Source organism: Echiichthys vipera (assembly GCF_963691815.1).
Source record: "Echiichthys vipera genome assembly, chromosome: 5".
Lineage (NCBI taxonomy): Eukaryota > Metazoa > Chordata > Actinopteri > Perciformes > Trachinidae > Echiichthys > Echiichthys vipera.
In genome coordinates, this window is record NC_139830.1 from 25,148,930 (window position 1) to 25,174,829 (window position 25,900).

The 25,900-nt window shown below is 39.5% G+C and overlaps 1 protein-coding gene across 1 annotated transcript in view; it reads right to left on the reverse strand.

Annotated features, from left to right (window-relative positions):
- Window positions 1-2,010: 2,010 nt before the first annotated feature.
- The window catches only part of cntn5 (contactin 5), a gene marked incomplete at its 3' end in the record, with an annotated part of 89,254 nt that continues 65,364 nt past the window's right edge, over window positions 2,011-25,900 (reverse strand). The window contains exons 12-23 of the mRNA XM_083914608.1: window positions 23,798-23,925; window positions 23,225-23,400; window positions 20,029-20,149; window positions 16,861-17,019; window positions 12,549-12,698; window positions 11,534-11,604; window positions 4,927-5,161; window positions 4,730-4,839; window positions 4,405-4,591; window positions 4,131-4,243; window positions 2,636-2,804; window positions 2,011-2,114 (exon numbers count right to left, since the gene is read on the reverse strand). Coding sequence (XP_083770734.1) covers window positions 2,011-2,114; window positions 2,636-2,804; window positions 4,131-4,243; window positions 4,405-4,591; window positions 4,730-4,839; window positions 4,927-5,161; window positions 11,534-11,604; window positions 12,549-12,698; window positions 16,861-17,019; window positions 20,029-20,149; window positions 23,225-23,400; window positions 23,798-23,925 — 1,723 coding nt within the window. The remainder of the gene's footprint in view (window positions 2,115-2,635; window positions 2,805-4,130; window positions 4,244-4,404; window positions 4,592-4,729; window positions 4,840-4,926; window positions 5,162-11,533; window positions 11,605-12,548; window positions 12,699-16,860; window positions 17,020-20,028; window positions 20,150-23,224; window positions 23,401-23,797; window positions 23,926-25,900) is intronic.

Genomic DNA, 25,900 nt, shown 5'->3' on the forward strand with positions numbered 1-25,900 from the left:
CTAAGGGGGAGTTCATGTTTTAATTGCTGACACTATAGCTTCTGGCTCTCCGAACCAAATGGGTCCTCTTGCAGGGTACATAATCCATTATCATAAATCAGATTCGCCAACACAGACAGGTGCTGCATGAATAATTAAAGGTCGGTACATTAGCACTTGTGTGGAGGTATGTGTTTGGGCCGACATCATTGAACAGGCTAAAAGCATCAAAAACCCTCCTCTCCAGCCACATGAAACAGTTTAATGCTTTGCACTACAGACAGAAATGATGTACAAGTTAGAAAGAGGAGCTCACCGTTCTCCTCCTCTGAATGTAACCAAAACAGAGAGATCTGAAAGAAGACGAGTTTCCATAGCTTGAAGCAGTGTTTGTCCTCTGTTTTGCTGTGTGGTCCCATCTCTTGAGGATGAGCTAGTACCCTTGTATGAACCTAAAAGGGTGAGCCAGGTTACTCTGATTCTGTAATGGAGAATCCAGGGAGCTGGAGGCAGAGTAAGCAAAAGGTCTGCTCAAGCAAGCAGGGTTTAGGACTACAGATCTCCATTCTAACATTAATTACACTTGAGGCAAATTCATTTGGATCTCTGCCCAGTGAGAGATAAGCTTTTACTGCAGACAAGGCGAGAAAGGAGCCTGAGAGGGAGAAGAGATACTCTTGATGCTGCCCTATTTGGCTCTGCAGTGGTTCTTTTATCACAGAAAGTTTTGTGGCCTCGAATGCCACGTGTGTGGAATTCAATCAAGCCATACTTTACATAACATTTGGGAAAGGCTTCTGAAAGTGCAGAACTGTCTGTTAGACCAGTGACAAACAAGTACAGATGAAATATAGAGTGAAAGTGCTAAAGTTGATATGTCAATTACTAGTGGATCATCTATTTTTTATTATCCATTAATTGTTTGCCATTTATCAAGCAAAAATACCAAATATTGTCCATATCCACCTTCTAAAATGGGTGAGTGTGATGCTTTTCTTTAATTTGTTTTTCTGTAAATTTAATCTCTTTCGATCCTAGACTGCTGGTCAGACAAAGTAAGCAATTTGAAGATGTGCCATTGAGCTTTAGGAAAAAAACTGTAAAGAAAAAATTATCTGATCAATTTCATCAATAATTCTGAACATAATTATCATTTGTTGCCGTAGTCTGTTGTCAGAAATTTTTCTTTGCTAAAAGTTAGAAAATAGAAACAACAACCATTTAAAAAATATACATCACATTTATTTGTACTGACATCAAGAGTCCGTACAGAGTTGTCTTTGTCTATTGATGTGTCCGGGCACTACAGGTAAGAACCTGTTTCCTATCTCCATACATCCAACAGTCAACAAACTGTATTACCAAGCATCGCTTAATCACTACCAAAAACAGAGTTTGATATAGCTGACACACACCACTGTGTTTTTCTCTAAAGGTAACACAATGTACAAAAAGCAAGTCTGGAAATAGTAAGATTCATGTTTCCATAAAAAACTTTTTTTTCTCCTCAATGTGTGAATAAGAAAACAATGCACTTATCTCTACTGAGCTTCTGCTGCATTGCTTGTTAGGCAGCCAAGGGGTAAATTGATGCAGATAAGTAATGAAAAGAAACAGGCCGGCTGATCCCTGTATTACTACCACAGCAGCTTTCGAGGAATTGTTCATGCTCTGTAGAGCCCCAGAGCTGTAGGAGCCGTCTGGAAATGGTTGGATGCCAGTCAATGAGAGGAACACATGATGTTAAAGTAAATGATTAAACAAATCTTTCCACACAATGTACACTACAGTACAACACTACTGTGATGTTGGAAAGAACTGCACAAATCAAATGTCCAGGGCCTCAAAAGACACAGGAAATGTAAAAGGATGAACTCTGAAGAGCCACATGACAACTGGCAGACTCAACCCCCTTTGGCAGGCCTCAGGCCGTTTGGGATGGGTCAGGCCAAAGCGAGCAGGCAGTCAGAGGGAACGAGGGAGCGGAAGCCCGGCGGCTCCCTCCATGAAAATGAGGATGGCACAGTGGCCTCACCAGGAAGCTGAAGGCACCAGAAGAACCAGGAGCAGTGCTGCCCATGTCAGGCTCTGTGGCAGGCAGTGCACTGAGCACTGGTTGCTTTTTGCTCGAACACCTAAAAGAAGGGAGGGGAAAAAGTCAATACTGATGAAATTAAAGATGCTAAACAAAATGGCGGAACTGTGTTCATTTTGATGCTAAATAACTCCATTGGTCTTTTTAGGAATTGGTCTCAAGAAGTGTGATGCTCTAAAGAAATAGTCTTTTAAAAAAAAAAATAATAATGATTAAAAAAAAGACAACGAAGGAGAATGGAGACAAAGAACAAAACAGTAATTCATTGCCTTGAAAAGCTTGCAGGTAATGTCACACATAGGACTGCAAACTTTTTGTTCGTCCTGTTGCATGGAAGTTAATTGACTGTGCAAGAGAAGGAAGGTTTGTGTGGGCGAGGTAATTAAAACAGTATTAGCCAAAGAAAACTTGGCTCACACAACAGCTGTGGTGACTCAATTAAGGGCGGAACATAAGATCACTACAAAGAGTAAACGGCCTGTGCATAGAGATTGGATTTAAGAGGTCATGTAATGGAGCGTCTGGCTGAGAGGGGAGGTAACTAACCAGCTTTGAGCTTACCGGAGGAGGTGACCACTCGAACTTGGGAGCTGACCGCTCCCTCTCCCCCTTCGCTGAGGGCGCGCACCTCAATGATATAAGTGCCTCCCTCTGGCAGTGATAGCATGGTAGAAGGGTTTATGGTTCTTGTCACCTGGTTGTGGCCTCTGCCCTCCTGTTTAAGTAACACCTAAGACATGTGCAAATTACCACTTTAGGTTTACATGTAGATACTTTATACATATTGAAAAACACAGTTTGACTTTTAAGGAATAGTTTACCCTCAGAACGACCATTTGCATATCAATTACTCACCAGGTGTTGCCCTGAATTCATTAAGAAAACTTTTTTTTGTCAAAAAACAGAGAAAAGTCTTGATGCATTGGAGAAATAGGGGTCCCTGTTTAATAACAGCAAAACTATATCGAAACATCTGTTTACGGCTCTTACAACATTTACAGCAGTAGACACACTCACTCGCCTGGATGAGTAATGTGCCTAGTAGTGGCAGACGTAGGTAGCAGAAGTTTTGTAAAAAATAAGGTTTAGTACAAAGCATACGAGAGGATGAAGGAGACTTGAATTATACTGCCCAAATATTGTGTGGGTTTTTTAATGGATGTTTTGATATAGTGTCCCTGTTGTTGAACTCGGACCCCTATTTCTTCAATGCATCAAGACCTTTCTCAGTCTTTTGGGTCTCTGTTCACAAAGTTTTCTTCATGAATTCAAAGGCAACCCTTTGTCACAAATGGTCATTTGAGGGTGAAGTACTCCTTCAAACAGTAATAGAGTAGACAAACGTAAGGAGTTATATCTGGAGTTTTTCTGCAAAAACAATAATAGGCAAAATAACAGGATTCTTTAAATACAATACTGTGTATAAGAGTCAACTAGGAATACCAAGTGACATTTTAGATTCTCGGTCAATGTTAGATGCATTCATAAACTTCTGTGATATTGTGTTTCCAACTGTGATGATGAAAGGTTCTCATTTGCCACTCTCATCGGCTGAAAACCATGGATGTCCTTGTATTTAGAGCTTGTTGTCATACCACATTGACAGTAAAGCAAGATTTCTCAGACAGAGTAAAAATAATTCAAACTAAAGGCCATAACATAAACCTAAAGCATTGACTCCGGTGTTTATGTTTATAGTGCTAACGGTACTTCTGTAACTAGTAGCTCCTCTCAAAGAGTAAATTATAGTATTTGCATGAATCGTTTTATGTCTTAATAGAATTCCTTCATTGTCATTTCACATCTGGTGCATCCACACATATAAAACTGTCATTAAATAGACATACAAATAAAGTTATATAATCTGAATAAAAATATGTATTTGCATTGACTTATAAAAGTAGTAAAATAGGTGGAATACTGCACTTCTGGATATTACACATTTGCTGAGTTGTAGTTGTATTACATTTGGGGATAAATTCGTACAAAGCAATATCTAAAATAATATCTAGTCTTAATATTAGGAAAAAACATGGCTTTAGAGCTTGATCATTACCATGTACCCGATGACATCAGATTCATTGTCCTTTGCCTTCACTGGGTCCCAGTTTAAAGACACATTGTTGCCCTCTTGAATCCACATGAGGTTGGTTGGAGGCTGAGCAGGAGCTAAGAAGAGAACGCAACATGCAAATTCAGACAGACTTTTACACAGTTTCAACCAACTAGGTCAATTACTAGTCTTTTTACAAGGGGATTTAGAGCAACCTCAACAGATAGCCTCTATTCCATATATAGTATTACATAATTAGTGTTGCTGCTGTACTCACGGGCTTTCCTGGTGTTGGCTGTGACAGCAGCAGTGGCAGGACCTTGGCCGATGCTGTTGAAGCCTTTTACAGTGATGAGGTACACACTGTTGCCCTCAAGTCCTGTCAACACCATGGATGTTTCGTTTTTCACAGTTCTTTGTTTTTTCCCTGACTCTTCCTGCTCCATGTCTTTCCAATAGCTGACCTGTTAACACAAATAATAACTTTCAAAGCTCACATCCTGCACAATGGTACACATGCTTTCGCAAATTCTCAGACACTGTATGTAAATGTAAAAGTGTGCACGTATCACACAACCCAACAGCACACAATTAACAACCACCTCATATCCTCTTGGTCTTCCAGGGCCAGGATTGGGCGGTTTCCAAGTGACCCGAATTTCCGATGATGAAATGCTATAAGCTTTCACATCAGATGGTGCTTCCCTTGGTTCTGTAAAGCAAGTCAAAATGCCGACAATTGTAAAATGCTGAAAACAATTCCCTCTCCACTTCCATGCAACCACTGATATTAACTCACCCCCCTCTGCGGAGTAGATGATAACAACTTTGCTGAACGGCCCATCTCCCTTATTGTTGTACACGCCGACTTTCACTTCAAATGGGGTAAGGGGAGGGAAGGTCTCGTCTCTGTATTTGTACGTGGTGGAGTCAGCTGAAGTCACCATCTTCTCCTTCCAGCCTCTGGTTCCGTTTGCACGAAATGCAACGATATACCCAAAGCCTTCACCATTTTGGAACTCCTCTGATACAGGCTGAAGATATCGGGAAGAAAGAAAGAATCATCCAAGAGTGTCTTTCACTGAGATCAAGTGCAAACCTGGCCTACTCTAATGGCACCAACACTGTTAATTTCTGTGACTGAACATTATTTGCACATTTCCTCATTTAAATGGCTTCTTATGTGAGAGTGAGGCTCTCATTGAACAAAACACGACTTTTCCTTCTATGGTAGTCCTGGATAACCAGCTTTCAATTTCCTACCAATTTACTGTAACTGTCTGCCAATGTTAATAAAGATGCAGTCAGTCTTCAGTAATGGAAACAAATCATATCTGGCTCAGTTGTGCCCATTATGTAGCTATTTATCTTTCCATGTCTGACAGGAGGCTTTATGTGACACAGGTTTCGTGTGCTGGCTTCAATGCTAATCTGTGGTTTTCCTGAAGTGGTGAAACTGGGAGCCACAGCTGCTCCTTGCTTAATCAAATCAAATGCCAATTCATTAAGTGAGCTAGAATTTAATTAAAATAGGAGCTGCAGGAATTCAATCTTTTAATAAATGACAAACACCTGTACACCTGTTTTTGGCAACAAACTCTACATGCTTTAATGTGATGATTTGCATAGGCTTCAAAGCAATATTGTACCCTGAAGGCATCACCGAAATTAGCCAGCTCTTCTACAGAGGGATTTCTTATGGATGGAAATGTGGTTCAAATTTCATTCAACAACTACCAATCACCATGACTGCCTAATTACAGCGATGATCAGTGAAAATGAGTTTGCTTCCATCAAACAGATTATTATCAGAGCTGGCAATGCTTTTAAGCACATGCCAAGGAATATGGCTCTTAAAAAAACAGCAGGAATAAATTAGCGAGTTTGGTCTCGAAACACTCGCAGGTTTGGGAATTGAGATAGTCACAGATAAGTGTAGACACAGTGTGAGAGGGCTGATATAACTGAGGTAAGTCTTGTGGATGAAATTATGGAGCCTGCTGGGCTCAGTGAGGATGACTGTGGGGGCATCACTAATGGTTCTCCCAATGGCTCCCCGAGAAAAAAAAAACAGTCTCTCACCGTCGACTCTAATGAGACGGCTGAATGAAGCTGCAGAGACTGTTTAGTCATTCATCCTGCTTAATAACCCTGCCCACCATGGCCGTCCAGGCTCTGACAACCCTCCACAGATGATTGGAGAGGCAGAACTGCCATGCGCTCACATGCCTAGACTGCCAAAAGGGGCTAACATTCCTGCTCCGTCTCCTTTAATATCCATCTCCATTGATCACTGACACAGTCCTGATTTATTTCCAAGAGCATTTAGCAGAAACGAGAAGAACTAGGGCAGAGCTAGAATGACTTAAAATTGCAAGTACCAAAAGGAGGACACTGCATCTTATTGGAGAGTCTTAGGACTGTTCTGCGGTGCTCTTTGCAACTGACACTTATTGATGGGTGACCAATTATTCTACTCCACAATTGGCATTTTTAAGAAGTACACTCATGTTTCACTATTGTACACTGTACTTCTACAAAAATGAATACATTGAATTCAAATTAATAAGAGGACCAAATAATGCTCGGTTTTATGAGGCACTTATTCCAATCATGGGTGGATTACTAAACAGGCCTGACAAGCACATGCCCTCAGGCCCATAGTGTCGGGGGGGCCAAGGCCTTCACCTGTAAAATGTCATTTGAAGAGACATATACAGATCAGGAATAGATACATCATTACCACAAAGACACATAAAAGACTACAATGTAACACAAAAGACTATGAAGAGACCAAAACAACTACAAGGAAATGCATAACAACAGAGAGATGCACAATGACCACAAGAAGACACAAAATGACCACAAAGAGAATCGAAATGACCACAAAGAGACATGAAATGACTTCAAAAAGACACAAAATCATCACTAAGAGACACAAAATGACCACAAAGAGACATAAAATTACAACAAAAAGACACAAAATTAGCACAAAGAGAAACAAAATAACCACAAAAAGGCACACCATTACTACAGGGACACGGAATGACCACAGAGACAAAACATGACTACAAAAAGCCAAAAATTTACCACAAAGAAACACAAAATTACCACAAAGAAACATAAAAAGACACACAATTACCACAAAGAGACACACAATTACTACAAAGAGACAGAACATGACCACAAAGAGACACAACATGACTACATGGCATTTTGCATGTCTGTGCCAAGGGGTCTATAGTCTCATAATCTGCCCATGTTTCCAATCATGCAGGTTTGTAACTGAAAAGATACACTTTCTCAAGTCTCATCAAGAGAATCCTTAACAAAGAAATTGTTTCACTTAGAGTCACTTTTTATAATTACTCATATTCATGCCTGGCATGAAAGGAAGAAGAGTTTTATGTCTGACCAAGCACCAATTTTGGTTCTGAGTAATTTTTAGTACCCCTTGATTGCTCCTCCAACATGGGGTCCTGCATTTGTTTAGTTTGTCATTGTCTTCTACTAGCTACTCTAATGACACTCCTTTTATAGTATAATTCTCATTTATAAACAGGAAATAGTCTACCACCAAACACCATCCCATCTGGAATGGACATTATCCCCCATAATGTTTCACTAAGGGGCACTCCTCCTCATGTGAAGGTTATCTTCCCAGTGGCAGTTGGGCAGCCATACTTAATAACTACAAGAATAACTGTCAGTTGCTTCCACATCTGTTCACTGCTCCCCTGTTAATATATCCTTCAACTGATCTCAATTGCAAATTTTCAGCATTGCTCATAGTAATTCTGTACATGCTGTGCCCTAAACCTTGCTGAGAGCCAAGCAGTCCACTTAGAAACAGTTCACACTAATATCCTCTTTACTTGATATGGGAGTAATTAGGTTTTGTACAACCATTGTCAAGATTTAAATTACAAGCAGATATTCATAAACATCCCTGGATTATTGGGAGTGACTCTGAGATTCAAGGTTAATCATCACTGTGCCTCTCTGGTGGGACTGAATTTAAAATTCACATCTTAATCACTCGCCTGGCAGATGCAGCGCTGTGTAATACATGGCCTTTGTCAGCAAATTCTGCAATTGTGACCAAGTTGTGCCCTGAAACTTTGAGACCCTGGATGGTTAAACAAATTTCCAACAGAATAAAGTGTGACTCTATTTAAAGTGCAATGAGCTGTGTTCCTGGGTTTGTACTACTCTTAATGATGAAGCATGATTCTTTGCCCTGCTTGTAATGACAATCTGCCGAACTCACAACTCTTGGACACAACCTCTTTAAATCTTATAATCAAGAGAGCCAATGACAGACAGTGAAAACCCTATGCACGTGCAGGAAAATGAAAGATTATCCACAGATAATCTAGACATCTGCCAGAAGTCATTGTTTCAAGTCAGTCAAAGATTTGTCTAGGCTCTATTTGTTATACTAATGCTTGAATTGTTTTCTTGCTGCTGCAATGCCTTTATTTCCCTTGGGACCAATATAGTTAAATCTTTATCTCATACAGGTGCTCCCTCTCTATACTAACCACTTCAACCTCTGATCTTGTGGAAAAGCATCCTGCCCTAGTGGACTAAAGCACTTTCATCTCTGGTTTGCTCCCTCTTAGGAACAGGCAAAGCCTTTCTCAGCACTACACATGCTCAAACTCTCCACTGTGGTATTAAAATTCAGTGAAAGAAAGTCAGAGAAAATCATGTTGAATACTGCAGCAGATGGGTCTTCCCTCTTAAAAAGGTCACTTTAATGTAATGGTGAAGAGCGCCCACCTGAGACCCATCACATCTCACAAGACCCTCTCTTGGTGTCGGACAGCTATAAAGAATGCAACCTCAACCTTTGTGTTATCCCACTGGATATAATGTGCATCTCTCTTGCCCTTTTCTATCAGAAGGGTCATGGCTTCCTGGGAGATCAGAGCACCCACAGCTGGGTTATTTCACCTTTGGTTCTGCAGCTGTGGTGTTGACCTGTTTGTCTGCTAAAAAAAGGACAGCTACAGTTGTGACGTTAACAGTATGAAACATCTTATGTTGTACACACACACACATATATATATATATATATATTTATTTACAGTATATATATATATATATATATATATATATCAATGTATCTCAACCACCAAGCTGTACTCAGTGCAATAATTTAGACAACATTTCCTTTGGAACATGTCTGCCTTGACTCTTATGGACTCTTGGACTCCATGTGAATATTTTTGTTTTGCTTGTTTAAGATGAGCTCATTAGATGAAACTGCAAAATTATAAATGAGAAAATCAATGCGAACGATGTCAATTGATTTTTTACATTTTTATGCAAATAATTTTTCAGAAAAAACAATATTTTAATTTATTAATTTGTTTTTATTTAAAAAGCCATGATCACAGCAATTAAGAATGTTTCTGCTGAATTTTAAGCGCTAGCTCTTCAACCCAATCAAATTAAAGTGTCCAGTCTTATCCAAACCGAATCACTAAAAATGTAAAATAATTATTATCATGAAGTTTTCTGAGGTCAGATGAACTCAATCCCTCATTCCATCTGTCTTTCTACCTTTAAGAACATCTCCAGACTCTTCTAATCATTTTCTCACTTGAGTGTCTGAAACTTCCGTCTATGTTTTAATTAGATCCCAGTTTGATGGTTGTGGGACTAGGACTGCAAGCAAATGCAGGTCCCCAGCACACACTGAGTGAAACTGCAGCTACTTGTCATATCTCACCTCAACTGAATGCAACTGACTGTAAACTAATGCAATCATCTGTATATCTTAAAATCATTAAACCATTTCCTTCAAGCTTAAGAACCGCAAGGACTAGCGTCGTCCATCAACCATGCTTTATTCCCTTTAATAATGTCTGACAAGTATTCCCAGGCAACAAAAAGTGAAGGTTTTTAATGAATGGCACATGCAGTAGCAACCGCGACATGATTATTAAGTCACATTCACATGCAGGATTTATTACTTAGTGAAAGTTTAATTCCTAAGGGAACAATGGTAGCGGTGTTTCAGCACGGATGTTTCAACCTTATAACACTGATTCTCAACCTGTGGGTTCACAGATGTTCTTAGCAGCGAGTGGTACAGTAGATGATGATAAATTCCCTTAACATCCACATTTATTATCACATTTTAATCTTAGTAAGTTATACTTTCCCAAGTTAAATGAAGAACACTTTCACCCTATAGTTTTCTTCACATAATTAATCATGTTAAAATTCTAAAAATAACCATTTGTGGTTTTATGCCTTTCACTGCTCTGTCTCAGAAGGTGGCAAGAAGGAAAGGTGGTGTCACACTGGCTTACAGGATCGACAAGTTTATTTTATAAAATTAAAACCAAAAATCACATAATGAAATATCAGCACTTAAGTGTATTATCTTTTGTATGTATTATCTCAAATTGTTCCTTCAATCTGACCTGCAGGACTTTAGCAAGTGTATTATCATTATCATTGTGATGCTACAGGTTAAAGGTAGGGGAGTTTATTTCTTTTAGATAACAGGGACTGTGAACTACACTGCTCAAGGTGATTTAGCCCTGTTTGCATCAAACACTTTTGGTTTAGTACCTTTAAAACCTTACGTAACCTGTATGGACATGTACCTACAGTAAAAACTAGATCTGTTTTGTAAATGTAAATGTTTGCATTGCTCGGCTGTGCAATGGAAGTCTTGGACAGCATGCACTGAGGAATGAGCTAAAACCTTTTTTATTCCTCACTGTTCCATTTGTCTGCACCAACCACAGACTGATGTGTTTCTAGCTCTTGATACCTCAACAGAAGGGTAATGAAAAAAATGGGATAAAATGGAGTGGTTGTACTGGTATCATCCACAACTCTTGATAATGGAAACTCAAAAATGACCGTTCCAATGTGTAACAAACCGAGGTGAACTGAAATGAACCTGACTAATTGGTGGCTTTTGTTGAGCCCAAGATCAAAGGACTGAGGTGACTCATGCTCTTTTTATGAAAAATTACTTTAAAATACATTTCACACTTTGTATCATATTTACAGTTGTCAAAACATACACTCATGTTTTGACAACTGTAAATATGTGACAAAGTGTGATCAAGTTAAACACATATCTATTTATTATCCGTCTCATTACCTGTGGATTAGCTGGAAGAAACTGATGCATGAGCATTTGATAAGTAACATCTTTAGTTGGGGTCATAATATTGTGTTACCATGGTTCAGTATACATGATTCAACACATTGAAGTTCAAGACAGGTTTATTATATGACATTCCTGAAACGGCAAAGATTATTTTAAGTGAAAAGTTTTCTTAACTGTAACACCAGACCCACTGTGACATTTTTGTGTTTGCCCGTATGTTGTCACACTTGTGCTACAGAGGCAGTTCGGCAGAGGACCCTACCTCCCACGAGATGACCAGCTCATGCCTGCGGCCATTCCCTCCGCTAACGTTGGCTGGTGCCACGGACGGGACTGTGTGAAACAGAAAGGTTAACGATGCATCACTGACCCAACACTGCAAACTCACTTCAACATGTCTTTAAAAGAAAGAAAACATGAGAATACAGAAAAAATACTTTTCAGACAGTGGTCCATGTCCCTTAAGCCCAGTCCTCAAATTATGAGTACATACATTTGAGCTTTAATTAATTGTGAGGTTTATTATCATTATTTAAAAAAAAATATTTGTCACAATATCATAAGTGAAAATAAAACTGTTTTAATGATGAGTTTCAAACATTGCTGAAGTAAACAAACAGCATCAGAAAACAATAAAACCTCAGTTATTGTCTGGTGTATGTGCCTGTTATTAAAATACCTGTCAATCAAATTGAGAGTGATAATAATTCCAGTGCTGTGTTCGGAACTTTGCACTCTTGTTGACATTTGGATCACGGATTATAAGTTTAAAGATGAATTACCACAACTGTGTGTGGATAGAGTAATTAGTCTGTTAATTATGCTGAAGAGATGGGACAGATTAAATAAGCCACTTCCAAATGACCACTGACCTTTGTAATTATTACATTTTATAGACGAGAAACGAGCAGTTAGTGAAGCAGCACGCTTGATCCAGACGGTCTCAATCAATTTCTGCTCACCATAAATAGTGTATTCTGCTGTGTCTTTGCCTTAGGGTATTAAAGGACAGGCTGCTTTAGCAGAAACACTATGCTTGTTGAAATTCATTTAAGCAGCTTATTTTCAACCCTTTTCCCCAATTAAAAGTGAGTATGTTAACAATGGGAATGAAACATGGTCATGAAGTGGCATATGGGGGCACCAGCTACTGTAAGCTCTTGCTCCTATAAATCATCAGCACTCAGAATATTATACACGTTTCTGGACTCTGGGTGATTTCTCATCCGTGACTAAAATGAAGTGTATATCCAGCATTGACGGCTTCAAGGCTTTACCTGCTTCTTTAGTCCTAACTCCTCTTGATGGTGCACTGGGATCTCCGGTCCCGATCCCATTGCTAGCCACCACCCTGAACTCATATTCCACCCAGGGGTTGAGCTCCACAGCCATGGCTGACTCCATGTCCCCTGTCACTGGGTCTGGGTCTGCAGACAAGAGTGTTGATTATGTAGTGCAACCATTTCTCTCTCTGAGTGACACAGACAGACTAATGCACGCCTTTATATGCTGATTAATGAAATGCTCTCTATCTGGTCTACCTAAAAAAGTTCTGAATCAGCTGCAGCTGAAGTCAGAGTGCTGAACAGGACCAGAAGGGGAGAACACATTACACCTGTTTTAAAGTCATTACATTAGTTGCCTTTCAGTTTCTGAAAAAAAAAAAATCCATTTACTTGTTTTCATGGTCTTGCGCCGGCATGTCTCATGTGTATAAACCAGTACAGCTCCTCAGGTCCTCTGCCACAAGTCTATTATTGTTCCAAAGGGCAGGACTAAAACCTTTTGTAAGGCAGCTTTTAGTTATTATGCTCTGAGCTGACTGAAAACTCTGCCTGTGAATTTTTAAATCAAGTTAAAAGCAACCTATTCAGTCAGGCTTTTGATGAAGAATGGTTTACAGACATAATTGTGTAACCCTATTTGTACTCCATGTGTCCTGTTTCTCAGCTCTTATGTTTTGTCTTTTTGAAAACAAAAACAATAAAAAATACTCATCATAAAAAGAATGGTTTATACATTATTTTATTTAATAACTTTATTGTATTTACGTAGTAAAATTTTATTCTCATGCCTTTTGTAGTTGTTTTGTCTTTTTAATCTATTTTAATCTAGTATTTTAAGTTATTTCACGCTGTTTTTACGACTTCTAGTACTGCTAAATAGCTTCTAAATATATATTATCACATCATCATTTTATTGGTCTCAAATTGTTAAATTGTTGTGTTGACTTTTCTTAACGTTATCGTCTACTCTTCAGTCTTATTATCTGCATGTCAGTCATCTGTGACGCACCTTGAACTGCAATAACCTGTATGAAATGTGCTATACAAATACACAAATAATGTTTATTTAATCAGGACAAATACAAGTAACAGCTCTTGTACGTTTGTTCACATTATGTGCAGTATGTAAGACTTACACTGCCTTAAGTGCCAGTGTTGAGATCCATATCGAGTGAAGAGTGTAGGAATTATTGACCTTTAAATACAAAGTCTGCAGCAGGACGATGATTCTTCACACCCAGACAAGGCAATCAGGGAGGTCTTTTTTTCATGGCTGAACATTTGAGAATCATGTGCTGGCCAAGACAGTCACCTGACCTCAATCAATCACCCAAGCAGGTGTCACAGTGCTTAAGGCCAGACTGAAACAATAAGAGAAGATGGCTGGCAAAGCTTCACCAGAGAGGATACCAAATGTCTGCTGATGTCTGTGGGCTGTAGCCTACAGGCAGTCATTAACTGCAAAGGATTATATACGATTCAATATGATGACTTTACATGATTACTTCAACATTGTGTCAACTTGTCCAATTACTTTCTGCCCCCTGAAACTGGGGGACAATTCCTGCCATGGTTATACTAGTGTGTAATAGCTGTGAGTTGACACTTAAGCCTCATAGCTATTGTTTCATTCAAACTCCAGTTTGCTGGAGTGCAGAGCCAGAAAACCAAAAATATGCCATTGTCTTGGTTCTTAAGGATTGCACAGTATTACGCCTTTTCTCCAGATTCACTGTGACTTGGCATATTTGTACACCAGGTGGTGACGATACACAATTTACTTGAAACCTGGTATGTATATGAAATTGTTTTGATATCTGAACAGCTTACTCACAGCTTTAGAGCACACTAGAAAGTCTAACACATTACATAGGCTGAAGCTGATTTCAATCAATTTTCACAGCATCTACAGAGGACTTAGAGAGCTATGTAATTACAAATCACTTCCTGAGACGGAAAAAAAAGATTTATGAATGTATTTTGAACAATTACAAGCAGGTAACATAACTAATCTAGTTTCTTCAGGGCCACCATAATCAAGCTTTGTCAATATTGATCCTGCAACAACAAACAAACATTGACTGAAACCATATCCGTGTCACAAATGAACCAGAGGTCTCTCACTAAAGCAACATTCAGTGAAGCTGAGGAGCTTACACTCTTATCATCCAAAGCAGCTCACGATGAGACCACTCTGTCAAGCAAGCTGCTCTTCAAACATGAGCTGATAACTCTGTTTGCGAGGAGTGGGAGCTAAAAGCCCAATCCCCTTTATGCTAATGTTAACAAGTTCAACACTGACGATGCATCACAGAGTCCTAATTCTGCTTTATCGAATTAAATGTGGTTGAACAGACATGATGTGAGAGGAGTGTATACAAAGTGTGATTTATATATCTGTGGGGATGAATCATTATTACAACTTAAACTCTGGTATTATTATCACACAGCATATTAAGATGGATTACACACAATGCTTAGCAAGCCTTCATCCTTTAATGCTAAGTGATAGTAACTGATGGTTTTTCTTAGGAGGTACTGAAAAAAAAAGAAGATAATTCATTCTTAAGCAATGAAAGTGCATCTACTGTAAACTAAATGAGCATGGATAAGTCCTATAATTCAAGTCCAAAAGGTAAATTTCCCACTAACAGCTGATTTGACTTGGAATCAAATTAAAAGCAATGATATTTGATATCAGCTCAAATAACTTTTTGCTAAGCTCTTATAAACAACAACCAAGTTCATACAAAAAACAACAGCTAGGAAAAGTTTCAATTTCTCAGACACCTGTCCGGAGCATAGAAAATATATAAAGGTAGGCGACACTTTCTCTGCGCAGTAGTCATCAGGCATTATCGTAAGTCCTAACCCGACCAATCCTGAGTTAATCACAGCTGTCAATCAAAACATTTCACCCATTTTCGAAAAGCATCAAATAACTAATTTAAAGCAAACTCATCACAAAGAATCACACTTGAACAACCATCAGTGTTATCAGAACTACTTAAAGTTTATTGAAACGCATCTCCCCTATATGTTACCCTCTTAAATCCATACACACACACACACACACACACACACACACACACACACACACACACACGTTCATATTATGTTCATATTACACTTCTGCCCTTACTTATTACACTCAGAAGTTGAGGTTTCCGATTTCCGATTACAAGTGAATGCAGCATAACTATTAGTGACGATCTGTGCTGACAAACCAACCGCTGTCAGCAGTGTCACTAACATGGCTGTTTACATCCAGCCCGGGAATGTATCCTAAGGGCGTGATCACACTGTCCTCCCGGACCACGACCCGGACTTTAGGGTACTTGTCCCCCCTCCCTCTCCCCCCCGCGCCCCAGCCCCGTTTGTACTCACACTACCTGGGCCTCGGCCAATGCTTCTTGCTGTCCATACGCCTTCAAGCCGTAACACGTCACACGCATTGATCGCGTGTGTGTGGCTTTGTTTACAAATCTTTCCGTAGACCTCTGAGTTTTTGTGCGTCTTGTCGACTGTTTATGAATATTTTCATCCGACCAAATCTGCAGTAAACACAACGTGAACCTTTCACCACCATTGTTGTTGTTGTTAAATGTCCGCGCATGGTCCGTCCTTCTATTTACATGTCCGAACAGGCGGACATAACGCTACTGCCGTAGGGCTCGTGCTCGTGCTCGTACACGTGCGCACGCTCATGCTCGTACATGTGCAAACGGCTCCGCTAAAGCCCATCTCTTTCAAGCCGTCCGGCCGCAGTTGAGCGCGGAGCGGGTGCGCTCACACTACTTTAAGGTACTAGACTTTAGCTGAAAAACCGGTTTTGGCCGCGGCCAAAAGGATAGTGTGATCACGCTCTGACTCAGATTGGAATACTTGGAAAAAGGCAAGTAGAAGTGCTTTCATTAGTGGCTCATATGATCGGTCACCATTGTTTTAACTCACTCTTTGATAGATAGTAACTTAAAAGACAATTAAATAGATGAAAATCTTAAGGAGTACAACTTTAAAATGACAGAAACCATCTTTGAGAAAAATGTATTTGACGTGTATCTCAATTTTTTTGGTTTGGCCCACATCATAAGATGCTTTGGCTTCACTTTCAGGAAGACATTTGATCCATTACTTTCTTTATTTAAAAGTATTATTGTTTAATTATATAAAAGTACCTTGCCACTAGAATTGCAATTATTGAATCCAGTAACGTTGCTGTTGGTGGGCTGGTTTGCCTTTGTATATGGCCCCACATAAACCTCACAGATCTAAAGGCTGCAATTTGCTCTTTATTGATTACCTGTTTTGACAGTTTGCCAGCCTAATGAAAATGGGCTGCGGGCCTGTAAATTATAGGTGCTGATAGGGCTGTGGTTGTCCAGACCACGAGTCCAGGACAGGGTGGCCGTTGTATCAGTGATCTCCTCCACTATGACCACTCCAGGGGGTCCAGGAGGACCTGATGGAAAGAGGGGTTAAGAGACAGATTGAATTACTGGTTAGAATGGCTGAACCAACACTGCTTCAGCAATGTCAAGACAATCACTGCTTCTGTTCAAATCAATTCTAAGCTGGTCCATATTGTGATGTCTTTATCATGCATTGTTTCTGTTAGACACAGCAACGGATGGAACCATGCACACATTAAGAAGGATGTGCAGCTGTGTGCCTATGGAGGCAACATCAATTCACTGTTGTAATCTTTGCACAAACAAAGAAAATGACATACTACACTGAACCAGGATTTGGGCTGACACAGATCGGCTGCCAAGGATTTCATGCCGATTCAGGGATACTGAAGCTGTCTTTTTGAGGGTTTCAGAGGCAGTTTACCGGTGCTGCTGAGCATGACTGTGTGGTTGACATTCTTGTGTTTTAATACAACTGAACATATGTTTACCTCAATCTTCAGAAGTAAATGTAATCTGCAAGTGCAGCAAATGTCTAAGGACTCTAGGGGGAACAGCTGTAAATGAAAAGCTGGCAGCTGGTGCGCTCAATGAAAATCAATGTACTGTGTCCCCAAAAAGTGCCCATTAGAAGGTTGCTCTGAAAGATGCATTTGCATTTCTGGACATTAAGATGCATTTTGTGTTACTATGGGAACAGTACCCTCTTTTTAGTGTGCCCAACATCATGGGATACACCCTCCCCTGTATTCAAGCTTAATGACAATAATTAAATACATGAAATAATTTACCAGAGATGGGTTATATGGCTCAAGTTAATATCACAGTATATGAATGTGAATATTTTTGTGATAAAGATATATGAAACGATTTGGCAAATAACATGAAGTGCATTATACTTAGATTTTGTCCAGGAAATCTAACAAGCAAACTATTTTTCATTACAGTTTACTTAAAATCATTAGTTCTATCCCATGAATATGAATTACCACAGAGCCCTGCTATATTTACTTATTAAGCAAAACAAAACTGGTCTCTACCATATTTCCTGTGATGTCATCTCTAAAGAAAAAAAATATGAGAAGTTGCAGTCTTTAAACATGAGCAGGAGCTTCATGGACAGTAATCGTCACAATACATTATCAGCAACAATCAGAAACAAACAGCCACAGAATCTGACCACTAGACATTTCAGCCAATCTGTTTAACAGCGCATATTAAACTTGTTCATGCAGACACACCGTCTGTCCAGCCATACTCACACTGACCATAAAAAATAAGCCACGATCGAAAAGTCAAAAGGGGTGCAATTACGAGGAAATAGTCATTGTGCAATTGTCTCCAGAAAGAAAAAACAAATGTCTGACGCAAACAAACTTCCCAAAGCTGCTGAACTTGTAGCAAATTGGATCCAATTTTCTACACAGAACATGTTAACAGAAACATTAGTTCACTTTCGTCTCGTCTTTCGACACGTCTCTTCAACATTGCGTGGAAGTCTGGGAAAGTGCCAAGGGAGTGGCAGACTGGGGTGGTGGTTCCCCTATTTAAAAAGGGGGACCAGAGGGTGTGTGCCAATTACATAGGTATCACACTACTCAGCCTCCCTAGTAAAGTCTACTCCTAGGTGCTGGAAAGGAGGGTTCATCCTATTGTCAAACCTCAGATTAAAGAGGAACAATGCGGATTCCGTTCAGGACGTCGAACAACGGACCATCTCTTCACTCTCCCAAGGATCCTGGAGGGGGGCTGGGAGTATGCCCATCCAGTCTACATGTGCTTTGTGGATCTGGAGAAGGCATATGACCGGGTTCCCCGGGAGATACTGTGGGAGGTGCTGAGAGAGTATGGGGTGAGGGGTAACTTCTGTGGGCCATCCAATCTCTGTATACCCAAAGCGAGAGCTGTGTCCGGATCCTCGGCAGTAAGTCGGATTCATTCCCGGTGGGAGTTGGCCTCCGCCAGGGGTGCGCTTTGTCACCAATCCTGTTTGGGATTTTCATGGACAGGATATCGAGGTGTAGTCGTGGTGGGGAGGGGTTGCGGTTCGGTGGGCTGAGGATCTCGTCTCGGCTTTTGGCAGATGATGTGGTCCTGATGGCATAGTCGGTCAGTGATCTTCAGCACTCACTGGAGTGCATCCCAGCCGGGTGTGAAACGGCTGGGATGAGGATCAGCACCTCTAAATCTGAGGCCATGGCTCTCAGCAGGAAACCGGTGAATTGCTTACTCCAGGTAGAGAATGAGTCCTTACCCCTAGTGAAGGAGTTCAAGTACCTCAGGATCTTGTTCAGGAGTGAGGGGACAGTGGAGCGTGAGTTTGGCCGGAGAATCGGAGCAGCGGGGGCGGTGTTGCAGTCGCTCTACCGCACCGTTGTGACGAAAAGAGAGCTGAGCCGGAAGGCAAAGCTCTCAATCTACCGGTCAATCTTCGTTCCTACCCTCACCTATGGTCATGAAAGCTGGGTCCTGACCGAAAGAACGAGGTAGCGGGTTCAAGCGGCCGAATTTTTTCTCAGGAGGGTGGCTGGAGTCTTCCTTAGAGAGAGGGTGAGAAGTTCAGCCATCCATGAGGAACTTGGAGAAGAGCCGCTTTTCCTTTGCGTTAAAAGTAGCCAGTTGAGGTGGTTCAGGCATCTAGTAAGGATGCCCCCTGGGCGCCTCCCTAGGGAGGTGTTCCAGGCACGTTCAGCTGGGAGGAGACCTCGGGGAAGACCCAGGACTAGGTGGAGAGATTATATCTCCACACTGGCCTGGAAGCGCCTCGGGATCCCCCAGTCGGAGCTGGTTAATATGGCCCGGGAAAGGGAAGTTTAGGGTCCCCTGCTGCCCCCCCGACCCGCCCCGGATAAGCAGTTGAAGATGAGATGAGATGAATAATAATAATAATAATAATAATAATAATAATAACAATAATAATAATAATAAAAAAAATAAACATGTGCATCCTGTTTCATGGCCATGGTTCAGTTCAGGGGGTGAACTGTGAGTCCCTGCCTCTACTAAAGAGTGCACAAAACTTCACAGTGTACGGTTGCAGTCACACATAACAAACTCACCTCGGACAAGAAGTTCAGCATCTGCAAACACAGTGTCAGCACTGGTCTGGGCCCGACAGCCATACTTCCCAGCATGCTTTAACAAAATGCTCCTTATCATCAGATCCACTGTTGAAGACTGCTGCAATTGGGAATGAAAGAATAAAAAAAAAAGTTAGGTATTAAGCGAGCCTAAATGTGCTTGAAAAAATGTGGTTCCTTTACATCTTGTAGAGGCTCATGTGGCTCGAGAGATTCGTGTTTAATTCAGGTGCTTGCTTGCTGCTACATTCTTCAGCTACCCGTATTTTCTGTCTGTTGAAATGAGAAACGCCTAAGGCAAAGCTGGAAATAATTCAAGGTCTACAGGCAGCTGTTTAGCAGGAAACCTGATTAAAATTACAAACCATGCATCAGGCCAGAATCTGTTAGCCCGTAGAGGATTGTCACTGCAAATACATTCTCTCCAGAGCATGGGTGGTAGCAGAGGACACATCAGGACAGATGTGATTTTAACATCCACTGCTGATAAAGGAATAGTGACATAAAGAGGCCTCCCTACTCTGTTGCAAATTTTCAAATCATTTTATGGTTTATTCATTAATTACTTTGTATGTACTATGGAGAGGGAAATGTTGTGGCTTTGTAAAGATATAAAACAAACTTAAGCTTGTTGAAACGTACTTGAATTTTTACTCCTTATGTTTTAAAATGGTGAATCTCAAAAAAGGATACATCAAAAAGATAAACTGACCATTTCAATTCATTTGAACACATTTTTATGTTGCTGTGTAAGATCTTCTTTTCTGATGGTTTCTTTGTTTGGCTCTCATCACTGATAATAACTCACTCATCTCTCTCTATTGGCACAATAGACCAAACGTGGTTAACCACAGATTAAGTTATCATAATAACGCAGATGGCATAAACATTTATATACAAGCACTGAGTAAGTACTTTGAACAAATCAATGATCTGATGTTACATAACTTTATTCAATTAAACAATTAGACAAAACTGAGGTAGCTGTTTTTTGAGGCAAAGAGGAATAATTAAAAGTCAGCTTTCAGCTTCAGTCATCAATGTTAAAAACAGTCAACAAAGCCAGAAGTCTTGGTGTAATCTGGACTCGGACCTGAATTTCAACAGACACATTAAGGCATTAAAAATTCACCTTACTATCAAGAATAAATCAAGTGTTAAAAGAACCATGTGTCAGCAGGATTTGGAAAACTTACCAATGCATTTATCTTCAGTAGACTTGACAACTCTAACTGTGACTTTATAGGTCTCCCTAAAAATCGATTAGACAGTTGTAGCTGATTCAGAACGCTGTAGCTTGAGGTCTTCATTAAGACCAAGAAAGGGATCAAACATTTGGTTTGTAAAGCATGGAATGGTTAAGGGCCAAACTACATTTCTGACAACAGCTAAAACATGTAGGTCCGGATGGGTTAAGCAAAATAAAAAATAAATAAAATAAAAGGTGAGGGTGAAATGTCAAGGTTAACAATGTAACCTTTTAGGGAAACAAAGGTTAAATGCCTCTTTGTTTGCATATATTTTATTTTTTCTTTGGAAAATTTATATGACATCTTCCTCAGAGAATCCTTGACCCTGTATCCCTTGACCTTTTCTAGATGACTAAATTCAAACTGACGCACAAACCAAGTGAAACAATGGGTACTATCCAGGAGGGGCCTGGCTATTATTAGTATGTTCTGAATGGATTTGTAACCATGTTTTTACAAAGCCATAATATGAGAAAGAAGAAGAAATATTATATTGTATCAATTTTAGTTTAATTGTCAGTATGAATGTTTTCATTTTCACATAAAAAATAAGTTTCATAGGTGCATTAAAAACAATAGACTAGACTTTGATATACAATAATATATATCATCGTTATTATATATAACATTATTATAACATTGTTAATATTACTATATAGATAGAAGGTAAAATATTTCAGTAAGTGTTATTTCAGTAATATTTATTAAAAAGGGGTGGAATAAAATAAGTTTATACTTCTTCCCACTCCTTTTCGGATATGTAAACAGAATTTATATATTTTTTCAGTTTACTTTGTTAAACTTTGTTATTGTACATTTATTTTTTCTCTCTGTTTTTTCCCCCCTTTTCTTTATGACTGCCCATTAATGTATGATCATTTGTTTTTTTCACATATTCAAAATAAAACTAAACTAAAACTAAACTATTTGATTTAATGTAGGCTTTTGATGATACTGGAGGTAGTCTGACCTGTGGCGGAATAGATAGAGAATAGAGGGCAAAAGGAAACATATAAATTGTTCTGACTCTTAACAGGCTGATGTGCAAGCTCAACAAATTTGGGCAAGGAGTCATTTAAATGATGTCTTTTACACTGTGGATGCTGGCCGCATGTCCCCACCACTTTTTGAAATGGTAGCTTTTCTGCCCTTCATATTTAGATGCAAATTTGTTAAAAATGTTCTGAAAAACAGAAAATGAAATGTTGCTCTAACACATCTGCGCTATTGAAGTCCAGGGCTTTACAAATTAATTAAAATGCATTCATTCATCATTGATATGAACAGGGGCATTTAAAGAGGTTACCTCTTCAAACAAAAGACACAAAGCAGGAGGGATCACATTAAATGAGAAAAGTTGATCCACAGGAGAATAAATGTTTGAAAGCAATACAGAATGCCTGTAAGCCTTACTGCATTATATTTCATTATATTAAGAATTGTCACCTGCGGCATTTCTGCCGTAAATCTTAGAATAAAAATTCACCAGGATACAGGAAAAGACGTGACTAACACTTAAAATGTCCTGGAGAAGGGCCCATAGACACCCTGAATTGGATAGGGGCTGTTACTTATGCAGTTTTTTTATACTAAATAGGGCTATGTTCATATTTTGCATTTGCTTATGATACACCGTTATGCATTTTTTTTCTGCCTTAAATATCCACTCTAAACTCATACTGATTCCCCAGTTGCATACAAAAATGTTTTATATCTGAACGCTGATGACCCCACACCTTTTCAACAGAAAGTTGTAAGTTGTAAAAACAAACAACCTGCCATCTGCTTACACTTAACTGGTACACAATTATATAGTTGGACAGATACAGCTACACTGAATAACAGACAGGTAGAAAGATACATTGATAAGACCATGACCAATATGATACATTTAATCTTACTTTGGCTCTTACTCTTTCTCTTACTGTTTGGATGTATTCAAAGTGACCGCCATCCTGCTGAAAGTTGATTGGTTTCTGGTTGAAGAACCACTGGAAAGCCACATCCAGCGATGTGTCATGTGTGGCCTTGCAGCTTAGCACCACGCTCTCCCCGACAGTCACTTCCACTCTGCTCGGACTGAGATCCACACGCATGGCCTCTGGAAGCACAAAACTGCTACACTGTCACCTCAGGCTAACCAAAAGCTTGCGTCAAGCAGCTGCATTTGACTGTGACATCAGTGCCAGAGCAATGGTCAGAGCCCAACCCTAACTTGGGCAAAAACACTCACCTTTGTCAGATAAATATCCTGCTTGGCTCTGATCTACAGTGCATCTATGAGACAGAGGCCTTTACACTGCTGAAGTGTGTCCTTGTAATATGATTCTTGAATGTGAGAGCCCTTGGTTCACGGTTGAACAAGCACAATAAATTTCCTGGCACTCGAGCAAAGGTGGGGGTGGTGGGTGGGGGGGGGGATGACATTGGGGACTGTTTACTGGTGGCCGACTTGTGCTAATTTGGCAGAAAATAAAGTCCCCCAAGGCATCACTTACCTTTTACCCACAGTACGGCAGTCATCTCTGCTGAGCCCAACTGATTCTCTGCCCGGCACACATAGTTCCCCTCATCCGCTCGGCTGGAGTTAAAAATTCTTAGAGTATTGTTCCGTAACAACATAATCCTAAGAGAAAGGACACAAAAATCAATACTGGTATGAGAAAGAAATTCACTTACAAACTGTTGCTCTACAAGTTGAGGCATGAGGTTATATGTTCGTGGTTGTGTCGGGTTACAAGAATAGCAATATTCACTCGGGATGAGATCAAACAAACTGCTCCAATATTCTCGAAATAATCATCCACTGGAGATTCCAGAAGAAAATAAGAAATAAAACAACGTCTACAGCTAGCAAATTATCATCACTGAACTGGAGGAAAAAAAGCGTCTGACAGTAAGTTGTTTGTTAGGAAAAAAGCTCAGAGGACTGAGGGAGGTTGAGTCAAAAACAGTGTTTGTATTTGTTGTGTAACCTTCAACAAAGGAACATGAAAATAAACCCTTTCCAGTAAAGATCAATCAAGAATTTAATATGTTAATGAGTCTGATTTGCAGATACCACTAAGCAGCCCTATCTTGGAACAGGATTAAAACACAGATGCTATTAAAGATGCAGATTAAGGTAATTGGGGACATATTTTCAGTGAAAAAAAGAAAGAAAGGTGACACCAAAGTATTGATGTCAAGAACAAAGAAACACAGTATCCCTCTGAGTTTCAATTTGGGTAAAATGTTGCGCTAGACGATATCTGATTTCAGGCCTTTGAAAAAACAGTTTGCAAGGTAAGTACTTATTACAGTATAAACTTAAGAACACAATTTGCACACTACAACACTACAAAACATGATATCAAATAGATGTCATGATTCTTTGTTCCTCTGCATCGATATCAAAATCAGAATGTATTGTAACGTAAATACAGAACTAAAAAATACCATACAAATTAAAAATATTAATATAATATGGTATTAAAATAAATGAAAAAAACTATAACAACCATTCTAACTAAACATGTAACATATAACTAACATAACCTTTTAAAAATAGTTTTATTCATCTAAATAAACATTGCATTCATCATGTAGACTGCTTATGAGTCCACCTGACAAACTTCCAAATATTGCTGCACTCAATGACTCTAAAGCAAAAGCTGTCAAACCAAGATTTGAATATCAGTGAGCTGTCTTCCTGAGAAACACACAGTGTAATAGAGAGTTAAAGCAACACCACGACTGCATACATTAGCAGCCCATCATCCAGCTGAAGGACACTAGCAATATGGTATTAACATTTCTCTCTGACTTGTAAATAACAGCTGGAGAATTAAGTGCTTGACATCAAATAGTATTGGACGTAACAACACTGAAAGCAGGTGTGTGAGCAGATGGCTTCAGGAATCATAAAAGTAGAGCATTATGTTGCGTGTCCAGTAAAAATGCCTTTAATTCTAAATGTATTTATTTTATCTATATCACATTTGATTTCTGCATTTCGAACAGAGGTGGGGATGCATATTTACAAAGTTATCTTTTTATTATAAAATCAATTTCATTCACAATCAAACAATCAAAATGATGGGATGTGTGTGAGGTATTCTCACCTTTTAATCTAACTCATATTGTTTGGCATTTCTATTTACAACACTAAGTTCTATCATCATGGGCAAGGTGATTGAAATTGGCAAAGAGAAAATCATGAAGGCGTGACAAAATCTAGCCACACACATACAATTCAGAAGCAATCTGCAACCAGGAGACATTTCTCAAATTAGAGAGGAAATCCACATCCGACAAGGACGAGTCAGAAAGGACACATTTGAGACTGCTGGGTATCCAGAATATGCAAATAAATTCAACCTTAGGAAATTTAAAGGAAACATTAGACGCTCACTGTAAACCTATAGCCTTTTAAAAACATGTTCAATCTGGAGCGAAGTTTCTGAAGAGAAGCCAAACAGACTGCTACAGAATGCTATTCACATATGAAATCCGTAACATATAATACATTTCTAAACATTTCACAATTTTTTTTACTAAAAATGCTAAATTATGTCTGACTCTTAAAGGGTTTTCAACTGAGTCTGCCACATACTTTCAAA